Here is a 27699-nt window from a genome sequence, read left to right as displayed (position 1 = left end):
CACTGGAGAACTCACACGGTGTGTCAGCACTGGGGAATAGTGTCTCTGCAGTATCTGATCCTGTGACTGTCCAATTGCTTGGACCAATATTAGTCCAAAGCAAATTCAGATCTGAGATTTAAGAGTAATTAATCTGTTTTACATCAAATAGGCAATAATTCACAAATTTTTTTTCCTCATTATTTTCAAATTTCTCCCAATATAGTTTCAGATACCAAGCACTTTACTCACTTGTGTAATGATTTAACACAAAAAAGCCCCATCACCATCAGAATCTCTACATACTCTGCCACAATGCAATGTGTTTTTTCATTCTTATTTCCAATTCAGTATCAGGACTAGTTCAAATAATTTAATTATTCTTCCATATGCCTTAATAGCACAAGAGAGGATGGACTTTATTTGAAAATATATACTAAGGGGAAATGAAAAAAAAAATCCAATTAAAAAATCAATTAAAATTCCGGACAACTTTTTTTTTCTGAAACATCAACTTGCATCTTTCAGAAGAAGAACAATTGGGAGCTCCCCCAGCACAGAAAGTACATCCCAAATGCTTAGGTTCCCCATACAGCCCAGGATGGCTGGAAGGCAACAGATGGGATTCAGCACATTTTTAGAAGTCTGACATACAGCATCAGCGCACTCAGAAACGTTTTATGGAAAAACTAAAAATCCCTGATGGTGCTGCTAGAAAGCTTATTTGATGGCAACTTCAATCCATTACAGGTCTCTTGACAATAAAGTACATTATTCCTACAGGCAAACAGAATGCAGTATCTCCAGCATCTCTGTTGGGAAGGGGAATAGAACTGGAGGAACATGGACTGAAGCAAAAAGAGTGTGACAGTAGGGCCTGCAGAGCCAGATATGATAGCTAATCTTTATAGCAGCAAGGTTCAAGTTGTTCCAACCACAAACTAAGGCCAAAGAATCAGGGCACAGTAACATGGGTGGTTAGGGCCATCTGGAAGTTGCAAACCTCTTCTCCTGTGCACTCTCACAAGATCACTTGTGCTTCAAAGAGCCTGTTCAGTTCTCCATGGAGGCGTGGGGGGTTACTTTGTTTTGTTTGTTTTTGTTTGTATGTTTGTTTGGTTTATTTGTTTTTAAATGGGTCGATGCCATTGCTTATTTATGTTGTCTTCCCAAGTTCAATTTTCTTCTGGATGGCACGTGCTGAGTGATAGATGAAAGAGTCAATGAAACCGGCAACTAAAAGGAAAAACCAAATGGATGAAGTCAGACATGCCTCAAAGAGAGAACAACTCCCAAAGACAGAAAACACAAACCCTGCCATCAGAGGAAAGGAATCCCAGGTCCAACAGACAGAAAAAGGTTCTGCTGCTGCTGTTGCTGCTCAGAACAGTAAAGTCCTCAACTCCTCAGGACAGCAAGACCCACCCTGCAGGACAGAGGTGATCATGCTTCTCTAGAAAAGATCCCTTTTCCAGAAATAAAAGACAGGCTGCGTCACGTGTGTTTACTGATGACTGAGAGTTTGGAGAGGAAGCTGATGTGCTTTATGCCACTTGTTGCCTTGACTCAGCTTGCAAAGGATGTTTCCCATTTCTTGCTCATTTCACAGCAACCTTAAAAGTACCATATGCTGCCCTTAAATGATGTCCTTTATTGGAGATGGCAATGTACACCCACCAGACACAAAACAATACAAACCACTGCCGTTAATTATTTCTGCAGTATTTTCCTCAAACCTCTACAGCCCTGAAGAAGTCTATTAATTCAGTGTTTGTTTGTGACCACAGAAAAACTCAGAATGGTCTACTGTACCACAAACCCCAGACAACCAAGGTTTTCACAGGACAGGAACCTTGAGCTCCTGCCAGGGAAGGAACACAAAGGTTGCTAGGGAGCTATTTTCCAATGACTGGATTTTATAAAGCTTCATATTATTTCTTTTATTCAAAACTTCAATCAAAGGAATAAGTAAATGATTACCTGGCTGTATACAAAGACATTCCAATATGATACAAAGCAATGCAGGTAAAATGGGAATTGAATCTTCTGTTTATTACGATATAATAGGTAATTCTTGGACTTAATATTTGGTCTATGATGCTTCAGATAACTCTTGCGTGGTGGTTTTGCCCTGAAATTATCTCTACTTGTGGAATCAATTTGATACTGTTACATGAACACTGAGGTGACTTTAAAGTGATAGCATAGCATAGAATCATTAGGTTAGAATAGCATAGAATCATCTAGGTTGGAAAAGACCTCCTAAGGTCATAGCATCCAACTGCCCCCAGCTCTGCCAAGCCTGCCACTAAACCACGTCCTTACGTGTCACATCTATACATCTCTTAGATTCCTCCAGGGAGGGCAACTCTACCACTGCCTTGGGCAGCTTGTGCCACAAACAACCCTTTCTATGACAATTTTTTTTTTCTAATATCCAATCTAAACTTCCTCTGGTGCAACTTGAGGCTATTTGCTTTCGTCCTGTCCCTGTTAGAAGAAGAGACTGACCCTCATCTGGCTCCAACATCTTTTCACATAGTTGCAGAGAGCAAGAAGGTCCCTCTTGAGCTTCTTTTTCTGCAGGCTGAGCAACCCCACTGGCTCCTTATCAGACCTACATTCCAGCTCCTTCCACAGCTCCATGCTCTTCTCTGGACTCGCTGCAGCACCTCAATGTCTTGCTCGTCATGAAGGGTCCAGAACTGAACCCAGGATTCAAGGTGCATCATCAATGTGTAGTGGGGGACAGTCACCACCCTGGTCCTGTTGGTCACACTACTGCTGGTACAAGTACATAACCTTATTGGCCACTAGTTGATTTGATCTCTAGAATATAGAGAGTCTGAGCATGGTGTATGGCAGAAACATGAATTGGCTGTCAAACCCAGTCAGTGCTAAGGGGCACTTGAATTTGTCATGAAAGTAATTTCTGAATGACTTTCAAATCAGAGAGATAAATAGGATAAAATTTATTGCAGACAGAAATTCTGTTTAACAGTATCAGGTTAATTGAGCACTGTGACATCTCAGATGATGGGATAACCTCGCAGATAAAGGTATGATGTTATAGGTATTTGATACAGATGTTATGTGAAACAGAAACTGGTTTCTCAGGTCCCTGACCACATCTTCAGGCTGGTCCTTAACACCCACATGTCTGACTATGAGCACCCTGGATTACTACCTGGAAAGCACAGCTGCACCAATGCACAGAGCTGAGCAGATACTGATTAGCTATTCCAGATGCCAGCACTGAGAGTGAAGTGCAGATACTCAGATGGATCTGCAGGAACCTCTGAGCCTCTTCTCACAAGACCCCATCTAGTCCTTGCAAAATACTAGCTAGAGCTCCTATGTTTGGGAGCAGTTTGATATCTCTCAGATATATATTATGCCCATGGCAATCTGGGTTCACAGACTTAACTGGCATTGATTCCACATGAAAACAACTATCTACTTACAGACCCAAGCTGGCCAAGAATGCAAGTACAGACACTTTGATATGGTGTGTGAATAACAGCTTTGTCAGAAAACAAAATGTCCTGTAGAGCATCAAAATTATATATGATGACAGGTCTAATGAAATGCTGTAATAAGTCTACATTATCTACATCATCTTGTAAGCCTCCAGTGCTAGCTATAGTCTGATGGCACTCCTGTAGCTCTGCAGAACATGCTGTATCACTTCCCAAGGGCTGAAATAATATCTCTTAATCTAACAGGGATTTATTACTAGACATGCAGACTTTAGAAAGTGTAAGATAGTAAATATTTACACTTTAGAAAGCAAAATGATTGAAAGGTGCAATACCTGTAAATATGCCTCCAACAATGGCACAAACTCCAGTGAGAAAGTGAGTAAAGGACCTAGAATTTGAACAACCAGCATGAGCTCAGATACCAATGTCAGATATGTAACAATTAACTAATAATTCCAATATTCATCATATCATATAAGTATGCATTACCTAAATATTCATAGCTAACAATTCTCAAATTAAAGAATTAATTAACCCCTATTGGCTACAGAACAGAGTTTGTCACTGCTACTTTTAGTCAGCAGCACTAAGAGGACATACTGAATTTATAAATTTGAAAGATGGGCTTTTAATTCCCCAAGACATTATTCATTCCTACCCAGTGAGAATGCACAGGAGGGTCACGTAACACAGTAATTAAATCCTAAGCACACGTTAATATATTTTAAGATATAGACATTTTCTGCCCTCCATTATGAACCTCAAAGATTGGACAGCTACAACCCTTTCCATTCCCCTGCAGTTGCATTGCCAGCCATTAACCCAGAGAGAAGAGGTTCCACACTGGCTGGAAGATGTAGAAAAGCTATAGCAAATGCAGAGTAAGGAACCAGCTGGACTGTGTGGGTGCTGCTGGCAAAATGGGTATGCTCTGTAAATCTAGTCTTCCCATTAGACCTCTGAACCAAGAACCATTGTATCACGATTCTGCTCCATGCACCACTTTCCTTTTCCATCTTGATACATAGTAACAGAAAAAACCCAGACCACAGTTCACACTGAGAGGAAGGGCATCACTGAGCACCTCTTCCTTTTCACAGCCTGGGAAGGGGCTTGGATGAATTTCAGGCATTTGCACTACCATGTCTAAATGACGATGAAGTTTCAAGCTATGCAGAATTACAAAATCAATGAAGGATGAACAAAATAGAATGAAATGTATCTTACCTGTGTTTCTCTGTCAGCTTCACCATCATGGGTGAAAGCTCATATAGCACAAAGACACCAGGCAGACCCTGGTCTCCCAGTAGCCCATTTGCTATTTTCTCATGTCGTGTAACTGAGAACTGGTTAGTTCTTACCACCTACCAGGAAACAAACACAGCAAACATTGTTTTGCTAACAGGGAATAGGAAAGGCTACTAAAACATGAGATCAGTGAACCACATCAGTGTAGCCCTACCCATATGGGCAGCCCAACAGTGGCTAGAAAGTGTCATGAAGAGCTCTATCAGGATGAGGTATTTGCTATCAGGTCTACTTTTACTATAGGCTACCAGTTAAAGCTGCAGCTAGCCCATAGTATGAGGGAAGCATAACACCCAGGCTGGACTATTTGGTCTCTGCTGGCACACAATAGCATAAGCTGTTCCTGTCAACCCTAAGTCATCCTCTGCAGGACCAAAATGCAGTCCTGTTAATCATGCTTCAGGAGACAGCACTGATAAAAGAAAGCCATAAATAATCAAGGGTGAGAACAAGGAAAATAATACATAGAGGCAGGAGAGCAGAGAAAGACAGAGACAGCCTGTCTTCACATAAATTAAGATCACCCTTCAGCATTCTTCTGTGGCCTGCCATTTTTCTACACGTTGTTCATACTAGCCCTATTCTTAGAGCAATTAAACTGGGTTTCTGTAAAATGAAATTATGTTCTATCATCACTACTAAGTTATCTGACACAAATTACAATCCAAGTGGAGAAACATACTATCCAGGTTTCTTCACTGAATTCCACACTTGGGGTTCCAAGTACTGAACGTACAATAAAGCCTCTGGTATACACCTGGAAACACATCTGGATCCACAGTTACTGTCAGTTTTAAAAATACGAGGAGAAAGTGAAGGCTTTCACTTGTCAAAGTAGCAGGGAAAAAGGTACTTACTTCACCATCTACTTTCCTATACACAGTGGGGACCACTTTGACAAAATATTGAAACATCATGGAAGCTATAAGCAAAGACAGGGAGAGACACAATTAATATAAAGCAATAAGCTGGAAGCTTTTCACTGACAGGTCAGGTAGACACAAACTGGTTTTGTTCAGCTTGTCAGGGAACATCTTTCTGCACAACAGCTGCTGGATGTTTTCAAGGACAGTAAAGTTAATGTCTGAAATGTGTCTTCCTTTTGCCAAAGTGAATTTCCTTTCTGCTCCAACCAAAACCAAAACTCATGGCATTTTGGCCTTGAATAAATAGAGAAACATCTACAAACTTGCTGTACCTTTACCAGTAAAACTTCTTGCAAATTAAATTCTAGTCCAGGAAAATTTCTTAACAACATAGCCCTAAGAAAACTTACTCAGTTCTAAATGAGTATCTCATATCAACTTAAATTAACACTGCAGTTTATTCCTGTGAAAGCATGGCATTTATTGTATCAGAAGATGAAAAGGAAGATCTGGACCAATGAAGAAAAAATAGAAGAACCCCTTCTGTAGCCTCAGACCAGCCTGTTCCTTCAGTTCTCTTAAGGATAACACAATGCAAGAAAAAAACTATTTTCTATGAAATTCCCTAGAGAAGACTATCCATCCATTTCTACAGCAGAAGTAATTCTTGCATATGGTAACTTTAGCTGCAATAAACATAAATTTGACCTGCAATCTACTGTTCCTACTTCTTTACTGGAGCACGTCTTCAGAACAAATTCTTCAAGAATTTACCAACTGAGGTAAATTTCCCTGAGGCTCAGGATGAAAAACTTGAGCTTATGCAGAAATTTACCAGTCAGCTACAGATCCTCCCTCTCAGATAGACTGTTACTCCACAGAATAACTACAGCATCATAAATGTATTGAACATTATGACACCTTTTAATTTTTTTAGTACTTTTTTTCAAATGCTATTATCTGATTTGGGTACAGGATCAAAATCAATGGCAGAAAACTTTAAAGAACAGATTCAGGTAGGACTAACAATCCTATCACCACTTAAAAGCAAATGACTTCTTTTTCCAAGCTTTATTACACACAGATCCAATTACCTTCAAAGACAAAGTATTCAGACTTCAGTGGATCTAAAAAAATAACCTCTGCAGTGGCATGTAAAGGACCTTTCATAGAAACGCAGGCTTGTGGAAATAAACTCAAGCACAGCAGCAGGAAGAAAAAACTGTCCCTCAAGCCAGAAAATTTGGAGCTATCTAGGAAAGATCAGCAATATTTCAACTTCACTGCAGCTTTTCAAGCTCTTACTGTTGGGTATGTCAAGGTCAGGCAGACACCACAGCTCTCCAATAACTACCAATTAGGCCTTTTTTGATTACCCTGCATCTTCTGTTCTCTCTCACTGTATGTAGTAGTTAGACAGGGCTCTCCTTGAACTATATCTGAGGTAGGCCTTTAATAATGACATGCTGTACCTGCTGTTGTGCATTCACGAACACTGAACAGAGATACCTTTCAGGAAGGTCACAGAATCCAAACATGTTGGCAGATTTCTTCCAGGTGAATGGAGACAGCTGCTCCAGAAAGAGCACAAGCGGGAGGAGTCACATTTCACATAATACTGTCAAGGTTTTTGTTGAAACTGAGAACTTTGCTCCTGTCCTCTTCTAACACTTATTAATATAGACACTTAAAAAGAGACTTCTTTCAGCTGTCTTTTACCTTGCTGTGCAGTGACGGCTGTCCCATCCAGAGGGTTCACAATGCCTGGATAATCCCTTCCAAATGAGAGATGTTTGATATAGTGCGTCATATTGATCTGAAATGGAAATGCTAATAACTCACATAGCTGCACAGCACATGAGGGGTGAGGTAAAGGACCTGATGGTCATTACTGGTATATTTTTCCGAGCGTGGCTCTAGAATGGAGACAGGTGCTTCTTTTCTCTGTGCATCCCAACAGTAAACTCCAAAACATTTGCCTTCTTTTTTATTCATAGGAGATTTCAAGACAAGGAATTTCTCCTTCTCCTGCTGGAAATCCACAGATCTCAGTGCCCTTTCCTCTATCTGCAGAGCAGGCTCTCCCTCCCACTCCTCTCCCTGCAGTAGGAGCACATGCTATCAGCTGCCTTGAGGAATAAATACGAGCATTGTCTGCTTTCCTCCCAGCACAAGGTAAACTCCAACAGATTCAGAAGCAATTGTGACAATATCAACCTCAAGAAACTGTGAAGCATAGATTAAGGAGAAAGGCAGGCTCAGGAAGAGAGGCACCAGCTTGCCAAGCAGCATGCAAATGTCACAGAATGTAATTCAGCACTCTCTGAAAGCAGGACCCAGGTTCTGCTTAGACCCATAAAGCCAAATCTGCAGCAATCTAGGATCTCAATGTGGCAATGTGAGGGAAATCCAGATGGAAAATAGACTAAAACAACTAGAACACTGCCTTAGGAACACTTACATTATCAAGTCCGAAGCTCTGCAGATCGTGAACTGTAACAGAAAAATAGTTAACAATATAGCTCACATTGTCATAGCAATAATATCTCTCTCCCATATTCCAGCAATAAGGCAGCTCCTTTAATTTCCATCACAATCTAAAATGGCAAGAAAATTGCCTGGGTTTCTCTCTTGCTTGCATAGTAGGGTGTGTGACAGATAAAACTGCTGTAATGCCCCTCCTTACACAGAGCCACTGCTAGAATGAAAGAAAGTAAATTTAATTTGGGGTTATTTCAGATTAGGTATTCAGTCCTCACTTGTATGTACTCTTCATCTACGGCAAAAACAAGATCCCAGAGGCCAGAAAAGAAAGCTTTGCTGTTAGCTACACATAACTTCTCTCACTACTGTAAAACACAGAGACACAACACATCTAAACTAACAAATGAGCAGAGCACATGCTTTAATATAATATGCAAGTGCCTTTAAAAATCATCATCGTCTTAGTAACACTCAGCACTTTGCCTATCAGTCTTGCTACTGCTGCCCAGAGAATATACTAGGAAAGGAAAAGTCTTTGCAGAAACGGTCCGAGCAGGGTATTTACAAACCACTAGTAGGGCCAGTGACTGTAACCAGTATTGGGATTTGGGGAATTTGGTCTGCCCCATCTCTGCCCTTCCCACATATAGCAATGTGACAATGCTGGCAGCATGACAAATCCCTAGAAGGGATCTGGCAGAGATATGGTATGGGGATTTTTGAAGGAGTTTTGAATGAGTTAGAGATGGTACCTCTGAGTTTTTTATATGATGCGATTTATTTTTCTTATCTTCTACATATGCAGGAAGGGTGAGTTTGGCTCACATCTTCACTGCATGGTTCAGAAGGTCACAAGACTTCTAGTTACAAGACTTTTTAAGGATTTACTGACCAGTCAAACACTACCAACAAGGATATTTATGTTTTTGACGCAATCCTTAAATATTTTGTCTTAGGGACTCATGCTACAGTGTAAACTTTCTTAGCCATTCATGTTATGACACATAAACCTACAGTACTGCATTCTAAACCTCTTGTTTACCTTTGTAACTACTTATATTTTTTCTGTATCTTAAACTCCAAAACTCTAAACTTTCTTCTATTTAGCTTAACATGTCTCTGCTTTAAACTATAAATCCACATTCCAGCACCTAAGTTTGGAAACTGATCAAATCCTGTGTTTAATTCTAAGCTTTGACTTACAGGCCCAAAGTTCTGAGGGTCCCCTGCATTTTGGATTCCAACATCTTCCCCTTCTTTCTGTACTAAGAATACTCTTTTGATGGCTTAGTCAATTATCTTTCATAGGTATTGGAGTAGGTAAGGCACTGCTATAAGTATAACTACGATGAAAATCAATATATACATGCTTATCTTTAAAATCTGTGGGAGGCAATGGATATCTTCTAGTTTGCTACTTAAATGACTTTATGGAATACCAGGAGCATCAGTCTCAGGAAGAGAATCTAAATTGCAACTCAATTTCAGTATCATTCCTACCCGGTTTATCCGAAGTCATACAATCAACTCAAAGAAGCCAGAGGCTGTGGCCATTTTAACAGATAAAATATGCTCAGGAAGGCAGACTTCACCTTCCAATTTAGCAAAGTAAAACACAGTTCAGTAATCATGGGCTATTACTTTAGGAGCTAATGGAGTCAGATCACCAAGTATTGCTACATTATTAACAAAGACTAGAAATGCTGCTGCCTTGAGAGCCTAGCACAAGACAAGCTGCTGTGCTGATTTGGCACCAGCCTGGTTTTTGGTAGTGAGGGAGGGCCACAGGAGTAGCTTCTGTGAGAAGCTGCTAGAAGATTCCACCATGCCCAACAGAGCCAATCTCTGATGGCTCTGAAGATGGTCATGCTGTTGGCCCAGTTAGAGAGGTTGGTAATGGCTCTGTGATGACATAGTTAAGAAGAAAACTTGAAACAGCATGCGCGCAGTTTTCTCCAGGGGTGGTGAGGTGCCACAGCTGCTGCCATCCTGGTGTAGCGTGTGGCAAGCCTCTACTGCCTGGCCATCCCTAGCCAGCCGTGCTGCGGGGAGAAGGGCAGGGGCAAGGGCAGCAGCTTCTCCTTCTGAGCGTCCCGCAGGAAGAGAGGCGTTAAATAGCGCCAGTGCTGTGGTGGCCGTCACTGCCCACTTGGTAGTGGCGGGGCCGCACGGCCAGCAGCAGAAATATGGTGAGAGACTCTCGGGCATGGAACCTAGATTAGATCAATCTCTCCGAGCAGCGGGATCCTGTAGGAATCTTTGAATTAGCAGAACTTGTAATCAAAAGTACCTATGAGCAGCAGTTTTATTGCTAGCCAGAGAAGAGGAGGAGGTGAGCACATGTGAGGGAGAACAACAGTGCAACACCAAGGTCAGTGGAAATAAGAGGGGGAAGAGGTGCTCCAAGTGTCAAAGGCAAGATTCCTCTGCAAGCCACGATGAGGAAACAAACTGTCCCCCTGTGATGCACAAAGTCCATGGGAGATGCAGAGATCCACTTGCAGCCAATGGGAAAAGTGCTCATGCCAGAGCGGGTGGATGTCAGAGAAAGCTGTGATCCAGTGGGAGACCCAAACAGAGAGAGAAGGCCCCTGCTTCCAGAGATAGAGGGCCCTTGCTTCCAAACTCAAACAGCCTATCCTTAGGGGACTGCACCCCATCAACATGCCACAATAGTTTTGGGAAGACTGTCCGTGAGAGGGATTCATGCCATGGCAGAAGAAAGACTCCTCTCCCTGAGCAAACAGAAAAAGATCTCAGGTGATTAACTGATCAAAACCCCCACGTCCTGTCTCCCTGCACTGTCAGTGGGAAAGAGGGCTGTCCTAGCTTGTAAAATAAGCATGTATTCTATTTTTGCCATCTGTTGGGGGTTAGGCAGTTTTTCTTATCTCTTTCAAGAACAATGACACTGCCAGGAAGACAATCTCCTGCTGATGGGCTATTGAATTACTCACTGTGGCTGGTAAGATTAGTTACATCATCCCATTGGGAGATGCTCCACCCAGAGGGAGGAGCCAAGCATCCCTGCCACCATAAAACAAGCATTTCTGAGACCACAGACAGCCTTCTTCGCTGGATTTCCCAGAGGAATCAGGAACCAAGGCCCAGCTGCTCCTTCGCCGCATTTTCAGAAAGGATCTACACCCTTCTGCAGATCGCCGCTCCAGGAGGAGCAGCCACCATTTGGCTGGACTGCTATCAGCACCCTGACTTCTCAGGGTGTCAGGTTTTTCTCACTCTGCCAGTGGTTTTTTGCTTGTGCTAAATTACATTGTTATTTAGTTTTTTTTCTTCCTAGTAAAGAACTGTTATTCCCATTCCCATATCTTTGCCTGAGAGCCCTTTTAATTCTGAAGTTGTGATAATTCGGAAGGAGGGGGTTTACCTTTTCCATTTCACAGGAGGCTTTTGCCTTCCTTCACAGGCTCCTGTCTTTTCAAACCAAGACAAGGGCTCAGCTGGGGATGGAAAAAGGTGGTTTAAAGGCTTATTTTACTTCTCATTATCTTCCTCTGACTCTGTTAATAAGAAACTTACTTCATACCTTTAAATTTGAACCTATTTTGCCCTTAAGAGTGTTTTCTCTCAGTTCTCATCTCAACTCATGAGCCCTTAGTTAGTTTTTTTTCCCCTCTGCCCAGCTGAGAGCAAGAGAGGGTGAGCAAATAACTTTTGTGGGTGCCTGGTGTTTGGCCAGTAGCAAACCACAACAGCTGCAAAGCTGAAGATCTGATTTGAACTAGCCTCTCCTTTAAAACATTTACTTGAATATGCTGTGAACTCTTTCTTTTTCAATTAACATTTTTCAGTAAACTACCAGAAGCTGTACTTGTATTTATACAAAACCCTTACTAAACCTAACGAGATAGGCATGAAAAATAGAGAATGTACAGTTAGAAAAGGAAATGTTTAAGTACACTCCTCCTAAGGCTCTGATGAAGGGAGAGGTCCTCTTGCAGCTAAATGCCTAGAGACTAGGCTGTGGTACTTGGAATTAAGGCAATGGTTCTGCATTTCAAAGAGCTCAGAGATGCATTGGCTTCAGATATTTCTTTTACTGTCTCTGATTGGAGTGCAGACCTGTTACTGCCACTACCACAGCAACAGCACACAGGTTTGTGTTCCTGTGCTGAGAACTGTATCAATGAACTTTAAAAAATAAATTCCCAGTAAAAATTTGAAAGTATATGTTATGGTGGGCAGGGGAAGGAAAGAAAGAAGAAGTGGCCTTGGCATTATGCCATGCTATTCTTCTCAACAGTTACCAGCAACACTAGGCTGTTTCATGCTGCACTTACTATTTGCACTCAAGTCAAGAGTTCCGTGGCTTAGCTGCCAGTGAAGTGTCAAGTCATGCTGCCTTCTGTACACACTAGCTGGCTAACTTTCATTTATAACAAAGTTCTACAGAGATCCTGGCTCTGATGGGTCTGTATTTAAACTGGACCTACGTGACTATCCTTGTGGGTCCCTTCTACCTCCGGATATTCTACGATTTCATACCACTAAAGGAATAAGACTTTCTTTGTCACACCATCTTTTGGTCCCTCAGCTCATTCCTATCCCACCCACCTTTCAGTCATGAGCCATCTCAGACTCTGTAAAATGCTAGAATGCAAGTCTTGCTTTATCTGAGGCTATTCTTCCAGTCAGAACAGCTCCAAAGTAAGGTTAATCCCATATCTGCACTGGCACAGTGATGCACAGAGAGGCAGAGGGATGATCCTTGTGGTAGCTGTGCTCCTAGAACCCTTTGCAGGATTATGGTGTTTATCAGATTGATCACCTGGGTAGTCACACGTGTTGGCACATGTGAAGTTGTACTGAGGACTAGTGAGCACGACAAAACTTACAGGAATAGCACAGTACCAGAGAAATCCCAGGGCATCATTTGAGAAGGACCAGATATTAACTAACATGTTACACTAGATTTACATTGTGTGTGACCCCTATTAATAGTTATGGCTACTGAAAAAAAAATATCCCTGGAGTGCTCTGCTACGCTTTCCACACCTAAGTAGTTTTTACAAAACTCCTCTCCAATAAGTGGCATAACTCGGCAGTAGAGCTGTTCAGTTTCTAAAAGAGTCTTCCACCAGCCCGCAGGTTTATTTCTCCTTGATCACTGATGATTCTGCTATGCACATATGTACATACTCTACATTGCAGATACGTGTTTAGCTTAACATAAACCAGCAGGCTATTTAGCCTACTAAGATAAGGAACAGGACAAGAAAAGACAACAGAAGATCTTTAAAAGACTGTCTGCTAGGACCAAAGACTCTTATTTCTGAAGAAACAAATACATTTTTTCATTTCCTTAACCACACCTAACAGGCAAAATAAAGATACCTGCTAAACATAAGTTTGTCAAGAACTCTGTCTGCTTTATAGAACCAAGATTTGTTTATGGTTTTAGTAACACAGTTTTAACTAATGCTATCGATCTGAAGAATTCTTCCCATCCTGCATTTCTGACCTGGACAATCACAAAGCCTCCTCGGACTTCACAAAACTCAGTTCTTAACCCCTAAAAGAGCATTAACAGCACTTACAGCCATTCAGGACTCTGTCAATAAACATGTGAAGGTTCCAAAAAACCAAAGACTGCCACCCAAACACATTGCTCCAAGGTGAGACAGGACACCACTTTTCAAAGTGGGGACGAATTTTATGGAGGAAAATATCTTACAGGAGCACAGAGGCAGCAAGATAGAAGTGGCATAAAGATGTGCTGTGAAGAGGGGAATAAGGCAGGGAGCAACACAGAAAATGTTGCAGCTAAGCAAAGCTGAGAGTCTGAGCACTCTGCCAGATGCTACTGACTCGAAACACCACATCTCAACCTGCAACTGCCATGATTACCCATAGAAAAATCCAATGGTTTATTAACCCCTGTAAACGTTTCCTACAAACTACTCACAGATCAGCTGGCTTAGTACAAGAATTTTCAGGAAATATTCTCTAACATGTTGTACAAATGAGATTAAGTGAGATAATTCTCTCATCTGACTTGAAAAGGCAGAAGTTGCTCTAACATATCAGCGTATTCCCCTCAAGCACATTAGCTGCACAGTGCAGCTAAACAGATGCCAAAACATTGTCTCCAACACGGGGATACTAAAATCACTTAAGACAAGGATTCTCCACGTTTTCCACCTTGTTTACCACAGAAGAATAACCTCGTACAGCTCTCCTTTTAGCTTCCTGGAAACCTTCTCAAATCCCAGCCTAGATCAACAGCTCCTTCCAAAGGAGATTTATGGGCTCAGCAAATAACAAAAATCATGTTAGTTCTGTAGTTCAGAGGAAAAAAAAGGATACAGCAACACCTAATCTTAACAACATGCACTGGGAAAACAAGCACAGTAGGAGAGAAAAGAGAAATGTTCATATCCTTACAAAGAGATTCAGGTAGAGTAGTACTTAAAGTTCATATCAAAAAGGGGAAGAGAAACATCTATGCTTGTGTGCTTTCTATGCCATATAAAATCACCCCCTAGACAGTTAAAGGACTGACATATGGTCAAGCAATCATTTAAAGTGCAACAGAAAACTCAAAATACAGTAATTAATCACCAAAAGGAAAAACACAGTAGGATGTGCATATTAAGTGAACTCCAAAGCAGCATGCCAAATAACAACATTGGTTATATTTAGATTATTTTTCAGTCATAAGAGAGATCATTTTAGGAGCAAAGCTATTCAGATATGCACTCAAGGTTTATATTTACAACATATTAGCATTCAAAGCTGCATAATAGGTTCTTTATTCTTAATCAGTCCTGTGCTATTTTCATCCCACCTGATGCACAGAGGAAATAACAAATCATGAGGCTGATTTTGTTCATTCTCTTACAAGACCCTAACAAAGGTGAATACCAGGAAAGATTGGAGGCAGGGAAATATATGTTTGACCAGCATATCTCAAGGGAGGGTAAGTAAATTCCTTTTTTGTTTGCTTCAAAAGCTTGTTCATTTGTATTCAATACTGTGCAATATATACATTTAACACTAATCAGTAACTGTCTGTCGTGGTTTGGCCTGGAAGTGAGTTTCTGGAAAAGTCGTGGTCAAACCATGACACTGTCATAGACTTACAGGACCTTGTAGTTGTGTGGGCCTCCGAATCCTTCCCACAGCAATTTCATCCCCTCAGCCACATCTCTGCTGGGGCTTCTATGATAGCATGATTTTTGGTATGGAGAAGAAAAGGCCGCTCCAGAGGGCTACCTGACAAATGTTAAGCATTCCCAACACTGGTACAACTTGAGCTCTGATGGATGATAGTGAAGCAACAAATGAAAATGTCATTTTTGTCGTCTCCAAAACAGACTTGTTATAACTTGAAAACAGTTTGTCCACCATAAATGGGTGAGACCATGCATCTTTCAGCACCAAGACAACCAATCTCTGGTAAGAGGTCACTAGGGGAAAAAGAAAAGTCCTCAGCAATGCTGAGGATGAAGTAAGACTCTCAATGTTCAGTATGGGGATAAAATAGTTCCCTAACAGACACTACTTTGGGACAAATGTTAGAATGAGCTCATACACACCTCCTCTGTAGAAGAAATAGTGTACAGGTGATTAGAGAATCTGGATCTCCTCCACACTGAACTGGTGTCCTGATGGAGACTGAGTTCCACATCATTTTTTCTTAAGTATATTATTGAGCAGAAGAAGAACTCAGATAAGCAACTGCTACCTGTAGAGGCCTGTGCGATAGTAATGAGCCCACAACTAGTTGGGCTATAGAAAAGGAACAGAGAAGGAGACTGCAGTCTCTGTGGAAAAAGGAGCTAGTATCACTTGCTCTTGGCTGACACTGAGAAGGTGCCAAGGGACTTGAAAAATGACAACCAGTCTGCAGTCAAAGACTTGGTATCTTTTCACAATTCAGTAATCAAAACACTAAAAAGTATGTAAAATAAGACAGGCTATTTGAGGTCATCCACAGCATCCAAGGATGAGTTCAAATAGGTTCTGGTTGTCAAACAAGCTCTAGCAGAGAGAGAAAGAAGCCCTTCATTAAATAAATAAACAGAACACTAATGAAGATGTATAACTGACCAGTGGATCTGACTCTCAGAGAGCTAACAAAGCTTCACACCTTTCTAGGCAAAACTTGGTGGCTCCAAGGAGGCAGCTCCTTTTCCAAGACCATCACCAACGCAAAGAGCAGCTAACCTGTGTTTTTTCCTTCCACAGCCATCACCACAAAGGAGGATGAAAACAAACAGTAATCTCTCAAAAACAGTATCTTCAAAGATAACTTTGTTCCTCCAGCTGACATGTAGGGTGTAAGAAAACCACAAAATGTGGACCACATACAGACTGCTTCATCCACAGAAATTGTCACAGTCATTCAGAGCATGTCTTCAGGACAGAATGCCCTGAATGATGCCATCAACACCATCTTCTTTTTAAGGAATTAAAGGAATCTAATGAGACATTTTAAAGACTCCTGAAAATCTCTCTGGCTTTCAAAAAAGCATGATGGCCAATGTCTTCTCTAAAAAATACTGATGACGGCACCTCAGCAACAGTGGCCCAAAACAATCTAAAGGAGGAATGAGAACTCTCAGCTTCCCCTTGACTATAAGAAATAGAGCAAGAAAGATGGAAGTGATATAGATAATGTCACTCCCCTCAGGAGCCAGGAACCATTAAGTAGGTGAAGTTTCCACAGGCAGGAATGTCACTCTCAACTACTACAGATGAAGCAGGAGATGGCTGCCGCTGTAAAGGCATGGACAGACATGGCAGCAGCCCTTGAAACACAAACCTCAGAGGTTAAACAGCTAAATCACCCAATCATTCCTCCTTCCTCTGAGACAGGAAGGAATGATAGGAGATTTGAATTGCTGCAGAAGAAAACAGATACAATATTCAGTCATAAATAGGCCCAGTTGATGCTGGAGGCTGTCCTTGCAGATGCAAAAGTAAAAGAGAGAACTTCACCAAAATCTGCAGGACACTGCATGACCCAAATATAAAATCTCAGTTTAACATTTTGTTAAATGTATTAACAGGATTGCATGTTAAAGCAGACCTTACTGAAAGAATCAACCACCACAAGCACTTAAGTTCTTGTCTGGAGCTATGATCCAAACGAGATACGAGTTCTGGAAATACCTCGTAGAATTCTGTCCTCTAATACAAATTCTTTACCTGTAATTCTGTGAAAGTGAAAAAATGAAAGAGAGAACTTCATCAAATTCTGCAGCACACTGCATGACCCAAATATAAAATCTCAGTTTAGGATTCAAAGTCTGAACAGACAACAAGTGAAGCAACTCCAACCTCTGCAAGAACAAAATGAATACGCAGGGTTTAAGGCTGTGCTGCTTAAAACAGAAGACTCTAAGTATCAATAATGTTTGACTCTAGCCTTCCTTAACGCAGGAGAGCCAAAACTACTAGTTTCAGTGTTAAGAATTCTGATTGGAAGTGCTTTAGTCCTCCTCACAATCTCTTTCAATCCTCCTCCTAATGATCTGGGATTTCTTAGTGCAACTGAATAAAAAATGACCATTTGCAGCCAGTATGACATTCCAGAGTCGGGGGTCTTCTCTGACACTGATGATTGGATTTTGTCCATGTCACATCATGGTGCAAGCCTAAGGTGACCAATTTTAAATGCTTCCAAAAACTTGGGATGAAAAGCAGCATCACTGCTTGCTTCAAAAGCAACACATTTCCAAAGGTTCAGCTCGGACTCCAAGGGAACACAGGATGTGAAGAACAGAGATGGAGTACCTGTCCAAGAAGTTCAAGCATTATATTTATGCACTAGCTAATAGGTAATTAACCATTTCAGATGGCATAAAGGCATAAGATCAGCCATGTGAGTCATCCTAGACAGGACAATTCTGATGACCTGAGATTAGGAATGAGTAGCAATACACACTAAAACATAGTAATGGTGAAAACTAAGATAAAATACTACCTCTAGTAGTAAAGTGCTCAGCTTCTAACGGAGAGCTGAGAACACAGACCTTATGCAAACAAAGTTATATATAACTAAAGTTAAACAACTAAACAGAACTAAAATTGCACCTTACACAGTGCTGCCACATGTCAGCCCCTCTTATTCTACTTTCTGAAATAAAGCCATTTCAACGTGCTTCTCCCTAGGAAGGAAGTTACAGTTTCAAGATGTTAACACCAAGCACATAAGAGTTCAGAAGCTCAGATCAGGATTACATCTGCAGTCAGATCTACAAAGTGCTGCTTAATAGGACCCTTGCAACTGTCACAGTGATGCCCATGCCCATTTCCTGGCTGGAGATCTATGATACAACAGGAACCCTCAGCATAAGAAGAGAGGAACAACAAAAGAAACTGAAAAGCTGATATGCAAGCTTCAGTATTTCAATGCCACCTCAAAATAAAAATCAACCATCAGCTGTACAAACATGGTAGATGCCAATAGGAGGCAAGAAGAATGGTGCAGTGGACTGAACTTTCCACACTACTCATATTCTTCACCCTCATATTCTCTACTGATTCATATCAGTAGGGAATAGAAAGAAAAGCAAAAACACTGTCAGTCATTAGAGTTCTACATCAAGTAGGTCTAGTAAAATTATTTAGTGAATTGTTAATGTGACTTTCAACAACAACAGTTTGGAATATTCAGACTCCTCTTAGACATTCAACTTCATCCGCTGTGACATTCTGTTAAATGTTAAATGTATTAACAGGACTGCATGTTAAAGCAGACCTTACTGAAAGAATCAACCACCACAAGCACTTAAGTTCTTGTCTGGAACTATGATCCAAATGAGATATGAGTTCTGGAAATATCTCATAGAACTCTGTCCTCTAAATACAAATTCTTTACCTGTAATTCTTTACCTGTAATTAAAGGGACGAAAAAACCCCAAAATATTAGAAAGAAAAGTTACAGTGAGTCATGTACAAGAAACAACCACCCTCTGAGTAGTTCATTTTCCTTATGGGTCTGGAAAAATTCCAGATTGTTTGTTGGCTAATGCCATGAAAACACTGCCAAGGAAAAGGCTGGGTAAAAAGGAAAATCCCACATTACAAATAACTAGGAAAGCAAGAGAGAACAAAAGGAAGAAAATCATTAGGCCACTGCTTTTCATGCTTAGCTTGGACCTCAATTCTGGATGCAGTCTGGTACCTTCAGACAGAGCTGAACTGGAAGAGGTTCAGAGAAATCCTGCAAGGAAGCTCAGAGATCGACTGGTGTCCACAAATGACCAGCTACATAAGAGTCACCTGACTCTTCAGCAGGGAAAGATATGCCCTGAGCCCTGTACAGGAAAGGCCTATGAAACGCTAAAGGGAAAGGAGAGAGCAGGAAGCAACCACATTCTTTTTCCATAGACAAAGAGGAGGCCATCAGATACAGCCAGCAAGAACAAGCAAATGAGTGGATGAGGTTGGCAGTAACTACACAGCCCTTTTGGGTTCATCTGTGTTTTCTGAGTGAATTTTAATTCAGCTGTACAGCATTTCTGGAGGACATGGAATTAGAGAGTTATCCTGACCTCATGCCCTCCTCTCTGTACACAAAGTAGTTGCTCTGAGGCAGCAAGCTTGCATTCCTGTCTGTTACAGAGAGATGTAATACAGAGATGCTTCTTAACATATATGGCATGACTTCGTTGATTGTGGCTGTAGTAAGGTTGCTGTTGTCATGATAGTTTAAGCACACAAAGGAGGTTTTGCCACAATAAGTGAAATATTGTTTTATTACTAACAGTCAGTATAATGGGGGAAACCAGGCTTTTCTCATTATTATTGTTTGTACAAATGTGCTGCTTCTGTGCTCAAAAGTTTGTCTGTTGTTCTCCAAATACACCAGTTACTCTCACCAAGCACATTCACATTCTCCCCTGACCTTAACCTCAACAGTACAGATTACACTGGAGTGAATGATAAAAGGAAAAAACACAGATTTGATGTTCGGACTCTTCACTGGATAAGGAATTGGTTGGATGATCACATGCAAAGGGTAGTTACAGATGAAAACCAGGAACAAGTGGGGTCCATGTTAGGAGCAGTACTGTTTACTACCTTTATGAATGACATTGACAGTGAGATTGAGGGCACCTCAGCCTGTTTGCAGATAATAGCAAGCTGAGTAGTGAGGTTGATGTGCTTGAGTGGCAGGATGCCACCCAGAGGAACCTGTACAAGCTTGAGAACTGGGGCCAGTAAACATCATGACCAAGTGGAAGGTGCTCCACCTGGGTCAGGGCAAGCCCCGGTACCGGTACAGGCTGGGGATAAACAAGTCAAGAGCAGCCCAGGGGAGATGGAATTGGGGGTGTTAGTGGACGAGAAGCTTAACACGACCTGCCCATACACACTGGCAATCCAGAAACTTGCATATTGGGTTCATTCCCAGCAGCATGGGCAGCAGGTGAGGGGGAGGACTCTCCCCCTCTATTCCACTCAGGCGAGACCCCACATACAGAGATGCCTCCACCTCTGGGATGCCCAGCAAGTCTACACGAGCACACAAAGATGCTCCAAGGCCTAGAGCACTTCTACTATGGAGAGAGGCTGGGAGAGACTGGAGAAGAGAAGGCTCTGGGCAGACCTGTGAGCCCCTTCCAACAGCAAAAGGGAACTATAAGAAAGAGGGGAACAGACATTTTAATAAGGTCTGTTGCAGTAGGACACGGGGCAATGCTTTTACATTAAAGGAGTGCAGATTCAGACTGGATATAAGAAATTATATATGTTGAAAGTGATGAAGCACTTGCACAGGTTGCCCAGAGGGCTGGCGGACACTCTGTCCCTGGGAATATTCAAGGCCAGGCTGGATGGGGCTCTTAGCAACCTGCTCTAGAGTGGAAGGTGTCCTTGTTCATTGCAGGGCGGTTGGACTACATGGTCTTTAAAGGTTCCTTCCAACTCAAACCATTCCATGATTTTGTAAACTACCACCAGTGTTTTCGCCACACTGTACTTACATATATACTGAGGGAAGTCCTTCACAACTTAAATTTTACTCTGAACCTCATGAATAGAGGAAAATATCCCTTTCAGAGGTACTGGTATTTAGGTTCAGGACTGAAAATTTTACTTGAGGTTGATTGACTGCAAAGCACTAAAGTTTTGCAGAACTGAGAGACTGCCCAGAACCATTCTCTATCAAGTCCTTCCACACTCATGTGGCAGCACCCCTAGAAACCACTTTTCTACTTGTCCATGATAGTTCCAAACCACTGTAACAAAACTTCAATGTCCTCTCCACTGAAACGGTGATGTTGTTACTACAGACAGCAATGCAAAGATATTAAAAGAAAAATGGTCAGACACACTTGAAACCAAAAGGTCCAATAAGCAGGAAAAGAAAATACTTTACCATGTACATGAGACTGTTGAAAACTTTTTCCTGGTGCAAAGTGAAAATTTCCAGCTACCTGCAAGATACAGTAAACATTCATTAAATGGTCTGAATCTGTGTAAGCAAAGCAGTTGTACTGGTGTTTGGATTTTTAGGATTTTGTTTACACAAGACAGACACCAACCGACTCATTTTCACCGGTGACAGTAGCAGCAGACATTATCCTAAGAGAGGTATGAACTTCCCATGTTCACTACAGGCAGTGATGCTGAAATCCATAATTAAATACTGATGTGGATAACAGCTGTTCTATCCAGATTATTTAGTGGACATAAAAATGAGAAAAGGAGGAATTAACCCCAAGTAGGGAACTGACTGGTCCTTCAGAAAACACAAAACAGTATCAAAGAAAGAGAGAGGAGAAAGTGAGAGTGAACACCTATAACAATAATCAGCAGCAATCCAATGTATAAACCCACGAAAATAAGAGCATGCAAAAATAAAGCACTTAACCTACTAAACCCCCCTCACAAAACAACCCAACCCTCCAAAAATCTGCAAAAGACAAATTGGTAAAATTTCATTCTGGACTCTGAAAGGGATATGGATATGAGGTGCCAGTTCTCCCTGACACTTACTAACAACCACATGCACTCTGCCCTGGAAGATTTGAATGTTCCAAGCTCACACACTGTATTACATCTTTGATGCCTGGGCAAACCTATGCCTTATGTTAACTGCAGACCTGTTGAGAATTAAGATGGGCAAAGTTCCAAGTGCCTAAAAAAAGGCCCCAAAAAGTTCCCCAGAGACACTCTCACTTGGACCATTCCTACATCCAGTACTCCCCTCGAAATCTTCCTGCTCATCATATATTGTGAGAGAGGGTCCCATAACAGTTTGATACCTATGATAATGCTCAAATCACAATGTCTGGATATGAGAGTACAAGGTCAACTTTCTAGAAATAACGACTGTGGTCTCCAGGAAGAATACACAAGGATTAAAAAAAAAAACCCAAAAAACCCAGAAAGAAAAAAAACCCCAGAAACCAAAACCCCCAGAGTTTGAAGTTAAAAACAAACAAAAAAATGGCCTGGGTCTGACTTCTTCTAGAAGGTACTTGGGTATGCAACCTGTGTGTTTGTGGGAGTAACCCACAAAATGACAGGTTACATAGTTACCTGCTACATCTTGTGTATTTTCATACATCACTTGCACAAACCACCTCTCTGAGCATTTTCAGCCTTGACAACCAACTCCAATAGCCTTGTTTCCACTGTTTTTCTAAAGAAGATAACACTTCACAATCTCCAACACCTCTGCAGGCGAGTTGTTGGTTACTCCTATCTTCAGCACCCACTTGTGGCCTCTGATTTAAAACCGGAAGGGCAGGTGGAACAATTCAAGCTCAAAGAAGCTGCCTCTCCTCCTCCAGAAATCTCAGCAAAAAGACTTGGTACCCAGGTGGGAGGAAAAGGCAAACTCCTCCAGCTGCCATGCCTTCCTACCAGTGCACAGAACACAAACTAGAATTAGCCTCTTTCCCACTGCTCTTCCTGACCGTCCTCCTGAAACCCATGAAAAGCACAAAGATGTTGCTGATCCCAGAGGTTGTTCTATTATAGTCTTGTAAGCACTAAAACTGGAAAAGGAGAGGAATGCCCCAACTCTGCCTTTTCACAGCTCTCACCATCATGCAGCAGGTTCACAGCAAAAGCTCTCTCTCACCTTGTTGACCTCTAGGAAACCATACACTTGGCAGCCCTCATTCTTCTGCTCTTGCATTTTCTGGCTAAACCCTTCCCTCTTGCACTGCTCTATGCTATCTGGGTTCTTGAAGGCCCAGCCTCGCCGCCTGTACGCTTCTCTGACATCGTCACAAGTATTACAACACCTGCAAAAAGCACAAGCACCATCTTACCATCTTTACCATTAAGAAGAGATGCTCCAGCTCAGGACTTGAATCCTTGACAAATTCTTCTTCAACAAAGCAGCAACACAAACATTGGGGACTGGACCTAGGAAAGTGGCCTAATGCTTCTGAATGAGCATGAGCTTCTTGATGTGCCTTTTGAGGTTTGGAGGTGAGAATGCACACTGTTTGAATACAGGACTGGAGTTCTAAGAGGGCTTTGCCTGGCCATTTACACAGCCAAGGCAGCCCTTGGCAAGGAAATCTGCCACAAAAACAACACCAGTGTCCCACAGTTATGAGCAGTTCGGAACTTCCTCACATGAACAAAGCATCTGCCTGTTTCTGTTGTTCCTTTCCTCTGTTTTTAGGCCAAGACATTGGGCTAAAGGGGGATTTAACTGCAAACTTTCTTTGTACTTTTCTACATGTGTACAATACCTTGGTTGCCAGAAAAAAACCCCAAGTTTCTTCCTTGGTTTCATGTTTTACTGGACATGTTGAAGGAATTCCTGCTGTTGAAGACAGCAGTTATGAATACCTCAAGATGAAAACATTTCTGGGAAAGGACACAGCTTGACAGATGGGACAAACCAAGTTATCACTGAGCCAAAAATAGCCAAGATTAGTCCAGAACATATATGGACTATCATGGATCCATTCTTACAGTAATTTCCTGTTTGGAGGAATGAGAAATATGAAAAGACACCTGTTGTTTGTGTGAGCCATAGACGTTTGGTCTTAGCTCCTGTAAGGACACAATGCCAGCAGCAGAAGTGAGAAGGCAAGGCCAGGGCATAACCAGGTTTTACATCAAGATAGCTCGCATAACAGTGAAATAATTTAAACACCTCTGCTCTGGACACCAAACAAGCCCAGAAAATCTCTTGCCTGCTGAGATACAACATTTTTACTGCTTAAACAGGCATATAGACAATCCAAATAACCTACAGATGCACCTTCTCAACAGTCTTGAGCACAGCTTCCAAAGGCATAGCCAAACCACAACAGCTCTTATCACTGAACATGTGCCTGAGAGCAGGATTTCATTGCACAGACCTTCACAGACATTTGGAGAAAAAAAAAATGCATATAACATACCAGGATTCAAGTGCTAAGAAGATAGGAAAAAGGTGTAAAGGTTACCTAATGTCCTCTGACTCTGCCCCATAACAACTCTCGCAGCGATCAGCATCCAAAGAATTTGGATCAAACACTTTTTCTTCTTCTTTTCCCAGCTCTAAGACAAAACAGGATTCAAAGTGATAAGATACATCTAGAAACTGTCTTGTACTCTTGTTTTGCTCTATGCATAATGAATACTCTATGCACACACAATGTGCTACTGCACATCCTGCATCCAACACCCACCTGAAATGGTATATATGTAGCCTGCTGAGGTGTGGAGTAAAACCAAGAAGGAGAATAGTATTTGTCCTCTCCAGAACAGCCTCCATGAAAAGAACAGGCTATCTGTAAGCCTTGCTGAAGCGTCAGACATTACTTGCAAAAACGCTTTGCTAAAACTTGTCTTAAGTAGACCCAACCAGTACATTATGAGTGATACAGGACCTACTTAAAAACACATAGAATAGTTTTTGTCCCCAGATAATTTTTAAAGTCACAACCTGTGGTGGCTGCTAAGTGACACAGCAGTAAGAACACTATCATGACATTCCCATGACAACCAGAGAAACTCTTGTGCCTGCCAGTTGTTCAGCTCTTGCCTTAGTTTAGCCTTTCAATGTCAACAACAGAAATGTTAAATTTAAAGTGATACAGAGCTAAAAATTTGGTCACGTTGATACTCAGAATTACACTGACTTCCAGAAAAGGGAATAAGTAACTCATGTTTTGGAAAGGAAAAGTCAAAACAGTATTACTGTGTGTCCTAGGGTGATGTTATGATGCTTGTATCCCCAGTTGTCTGTTCTGTTTATGCTGGATATTACGTCCTGTGCCTCCAAGACTGGCTCTGAAAATCAAAGTTTTGTTTTATTATCAGCCTGCTCACTCCCCCACAGTTGGTGGGACACAGAGATGGGGAAGTACATAGGGCTGCTTTTGCTTTTTGCTCTTGCTCCTGCTTTACTCCTGCTTTTTGCTTTTGCTTGTTAGTTTAGCTAGGCAGTCCGAATTTTCCCTGGACTATTTTTCTTTCTCTTTTCTTGGAACCATTTGAACCTGCTTCAGACTGGGACCTGGAAAACACCGAGAATTTGCACCTTGTGGCCTGCAGCTGACCTGTTAGGACCGATAACAGAGCGACCACTTCCAGGAGAGACTTTCTGAATTTGTAATATTTTTCAGATTGGTGAAAGAGTGCTGTTATCCGGTACTGTTCATTTTGTGTGCCGGGGGGTTTGCGTGCTTTGCCTGTTAAATAAACAGGTTCTTTCCACTTCTCTCTGAGGAATCCTAACTGAACTGGTTGGGGGGAGGGGCTGTGTGGGGTTGCTTTCTGGAGGGGTCCCCTCTGGAGGTTTTCTCCCAAATTTGCCCTAAACCAGGACACTGTGCGACTGAAATGCTTTGTCAAAATCCTTTCTGGTTGGTATCAAAGAACAAGAATGAATCATAACGTGTAACAAAATGTAGAGGAGAGGTTTATGTAGCCAAGGATCACTTATTACAGCTTGCAAACAATAGATCAACTCACATGTATTTATGCAGGTGTGCATTAACACACGCAGAATTAATGGAGTAAAATGCAAGTTTAGGCTTAAAGGTTAGGTCACTGGAGCCTTTCCTAGAGAAAGGCTCTTTCCTTGAACCATACAGTCCCATTTGTTCACCCACTGTGATTTAAAGATACAAGCAAAGCCAAGTTTTGCAAGAACAGCTGCTTGAATTCTAATCCCAAAAGACCACGAACTGTGCAACTTCATTCCTCAAATGTATCCATGGGTCTTTGTCATAGTTTCAGGGGGACTGGGTAAAGATTTCCTTGCAAAAGTACTGAGTGTAAGACTAGTTTAATAGATCTGCATGTTATAAGGTATTCAAGACTTTGTGGCATTTAAACGCTCTACAGCTGTCACCTTGTCCCCACAGAACAGGCATACAGTGGAAAGACTAACAGAGCATACACCCAGGACAGGCAGAACAGCATCTTACCATGTCTCTCAGCCTCTGGAGTTACACGATTCCCAGCTTTATCCAAACGTTGTTTAAACAGATTGTGCTCTACATCCAGCTGCTGCTCTCCTGCTACATCCATTGCATCAATGCTCAAATCTGAAACCAGCGCACAAGGAAAGTGATCTATAAACATACATTTGTTATGGGCACACTGAGCCTCTTGAATCCCTGCCAAGGACAAAAATTATCATCACCATTCAGAAGTCTTACTCACAAGCACAAGGCATATGTGGAAAAATAACATCTAGATTGATCTTCAGTTTATCTCCCCTTGATTTATCAACATACAATTCTGGATGAACCTGGGAACAAAGGAAAAACAGTCCCATTTTACTTGTAAGCAAAAGGCCCATTTCCCTTGGTGCTGTAGCCCAGGAGCTGATTTTTAAGACAGAAGAGGTTTGCCAGACAGCTGAGCCACTGCCATGCACAGCCCAGCCCTTGCCATTTGCAATGCTGTTAAATAACAGCGGCATCTCTGAACCTGGGGAGGGAACAGGGCTTCAGCGCTTGCTTTCCCTTCTAGGTATGGCATGGCATGGCATGGCATGGCATGGCATGGCATGGCTGCTCGCAGGCGGTGAGACGTAGCGCCGTCCCCGCGGGACGCCACAGGCGGAGGAGGGCAGCCCGCTCCCACCGCCGCGGACAGGGCACAGAAAAATACCGCGAACCGCGGGTCTATGCGGGGCGAAGCTGCTGCCTGGGCAGCCTAGGGAGGCAGCCCGCCGGGGGCAGGGGCGAGGGCCCTCCGGCCGCCCTGAAGGATCGCCCGCCGCGAGGCGGAGGCAGCACCGGGGGACTGGGGCTGTGTCCGCTCCATCGGCGGTACTTACCTCCTTGGTGAGGTAGTACTGCAGCTCCGAGAAAAAAAGCAGCACCATGATGAGCCCGCTAATTGCCGTCACTGCCGGGGAGACGAGAACCACTGTCAGCCCCGCCGCAACCCGACCGCCGCCGCCGCCCCGAGCCGCTGACGAGCGCAGGCCCGCTAAGGTTCCCCGGCCACTCGCAGCCCCCCACTCACCCAGCGCTCCCCCGCACGTCTTAACCCGAAAATCTTCTAGGGTCTTAGGAAAAGCGTCGAACCGCTTCAGCCGCCACAGCGACTCCATGACACCGCGCGGCCCGGAACCGGACGCTTCTTCCGGCGCCGGCCTCGCCCCCGCTCCCGGGCCCTCCCTCGGC

The 27699-nt window shown here is 42.4% G+C and overlaps 1 protein-coding gene across 3 annotated transcripts; it reads right to left on the bottom strand.

Annotated features, from left to right (window-relative positions):
• Positions 1-338: 338 nt before the first annotated feature.
• On the bottom strand, positions 339-27699 carry ERGIC3 (ERGIC and golgi 3). Of its 3 annotated transcripts, XM_064391772.1 has the most exons (13): positions 27539-27699; positions 27348-27418; positions 26726-26813; positions 26488-26607; positions 24517-24610; positions 23187-23352; positions 21474-21531; positions 8097-8128; positions 7355-7451; positions 5627-5691; positions 4689-4825; positions 3794-3849; positions 339-1215 (listed from the first exon to the last, which is right to left on the bottom strand). In XM_064391772.1, exons 1-13 carry the CDS (start codon positions 27624-27626, stop codon positions 1136-1138), a joined length of 1152 nt encoding a protein of 383 aa, XP_064247842.1. In that variant the 5' UTR covers positions 27627-27699; the 3' UTR covers positions 339-1135. The 3 variants fall into 3 exon arrangements, with proteins under 3 accessions (XP_064247842.1, XP_064247844.1, XP_064247843.1); XM_064391774.1 differs by lacking the exon at positions 26726-26813 and having other exon boundaries at positions 26488-26679; positions 27539-27589; XM_064391773.1 differs by lacking the exons at positions 7355-7451; positions 8097-8128.

This window comes from Passer domesticus, chromosome 16, assembly GCF_036417665.1.
Source record: "Passer domesticus isolate bPasDom1 chromosome 16, bPasDom1.hap1, whole genome shotgun sequence".
NCBI lineage: Eukaryota > Metazoa > Chordata > Aves > Passeriformes > Passeridae > Passer > Passer domesticus.
This window is presented reverse-complemented; position numbering and strand designations above follow the sequence as displayed.

Coding starts and splice junctions, on each gene's coding strand:
- ERGIC3 (XM_064391772.1), bottom strand. CDS start 27,626: ATGGAGTCGCTGTGGCGGCTGAAGCGGTTCGACGCTTTTCCTAAGACC. Junction 8,129..21,473: donor TCAACAGTCTCATGTACATG/GTAAAGTATTTT, acceptor TTTCTGTTACAG/TTCACGATCTGCAGAGCTTC. Junction 4,826..5,626: donor ATAGGAAAGTAGATGGTGAA/GTAAGTACCTTT, acceptor GTTTCCTGGTAG/GTGGTAAGAACTAACCAGTT.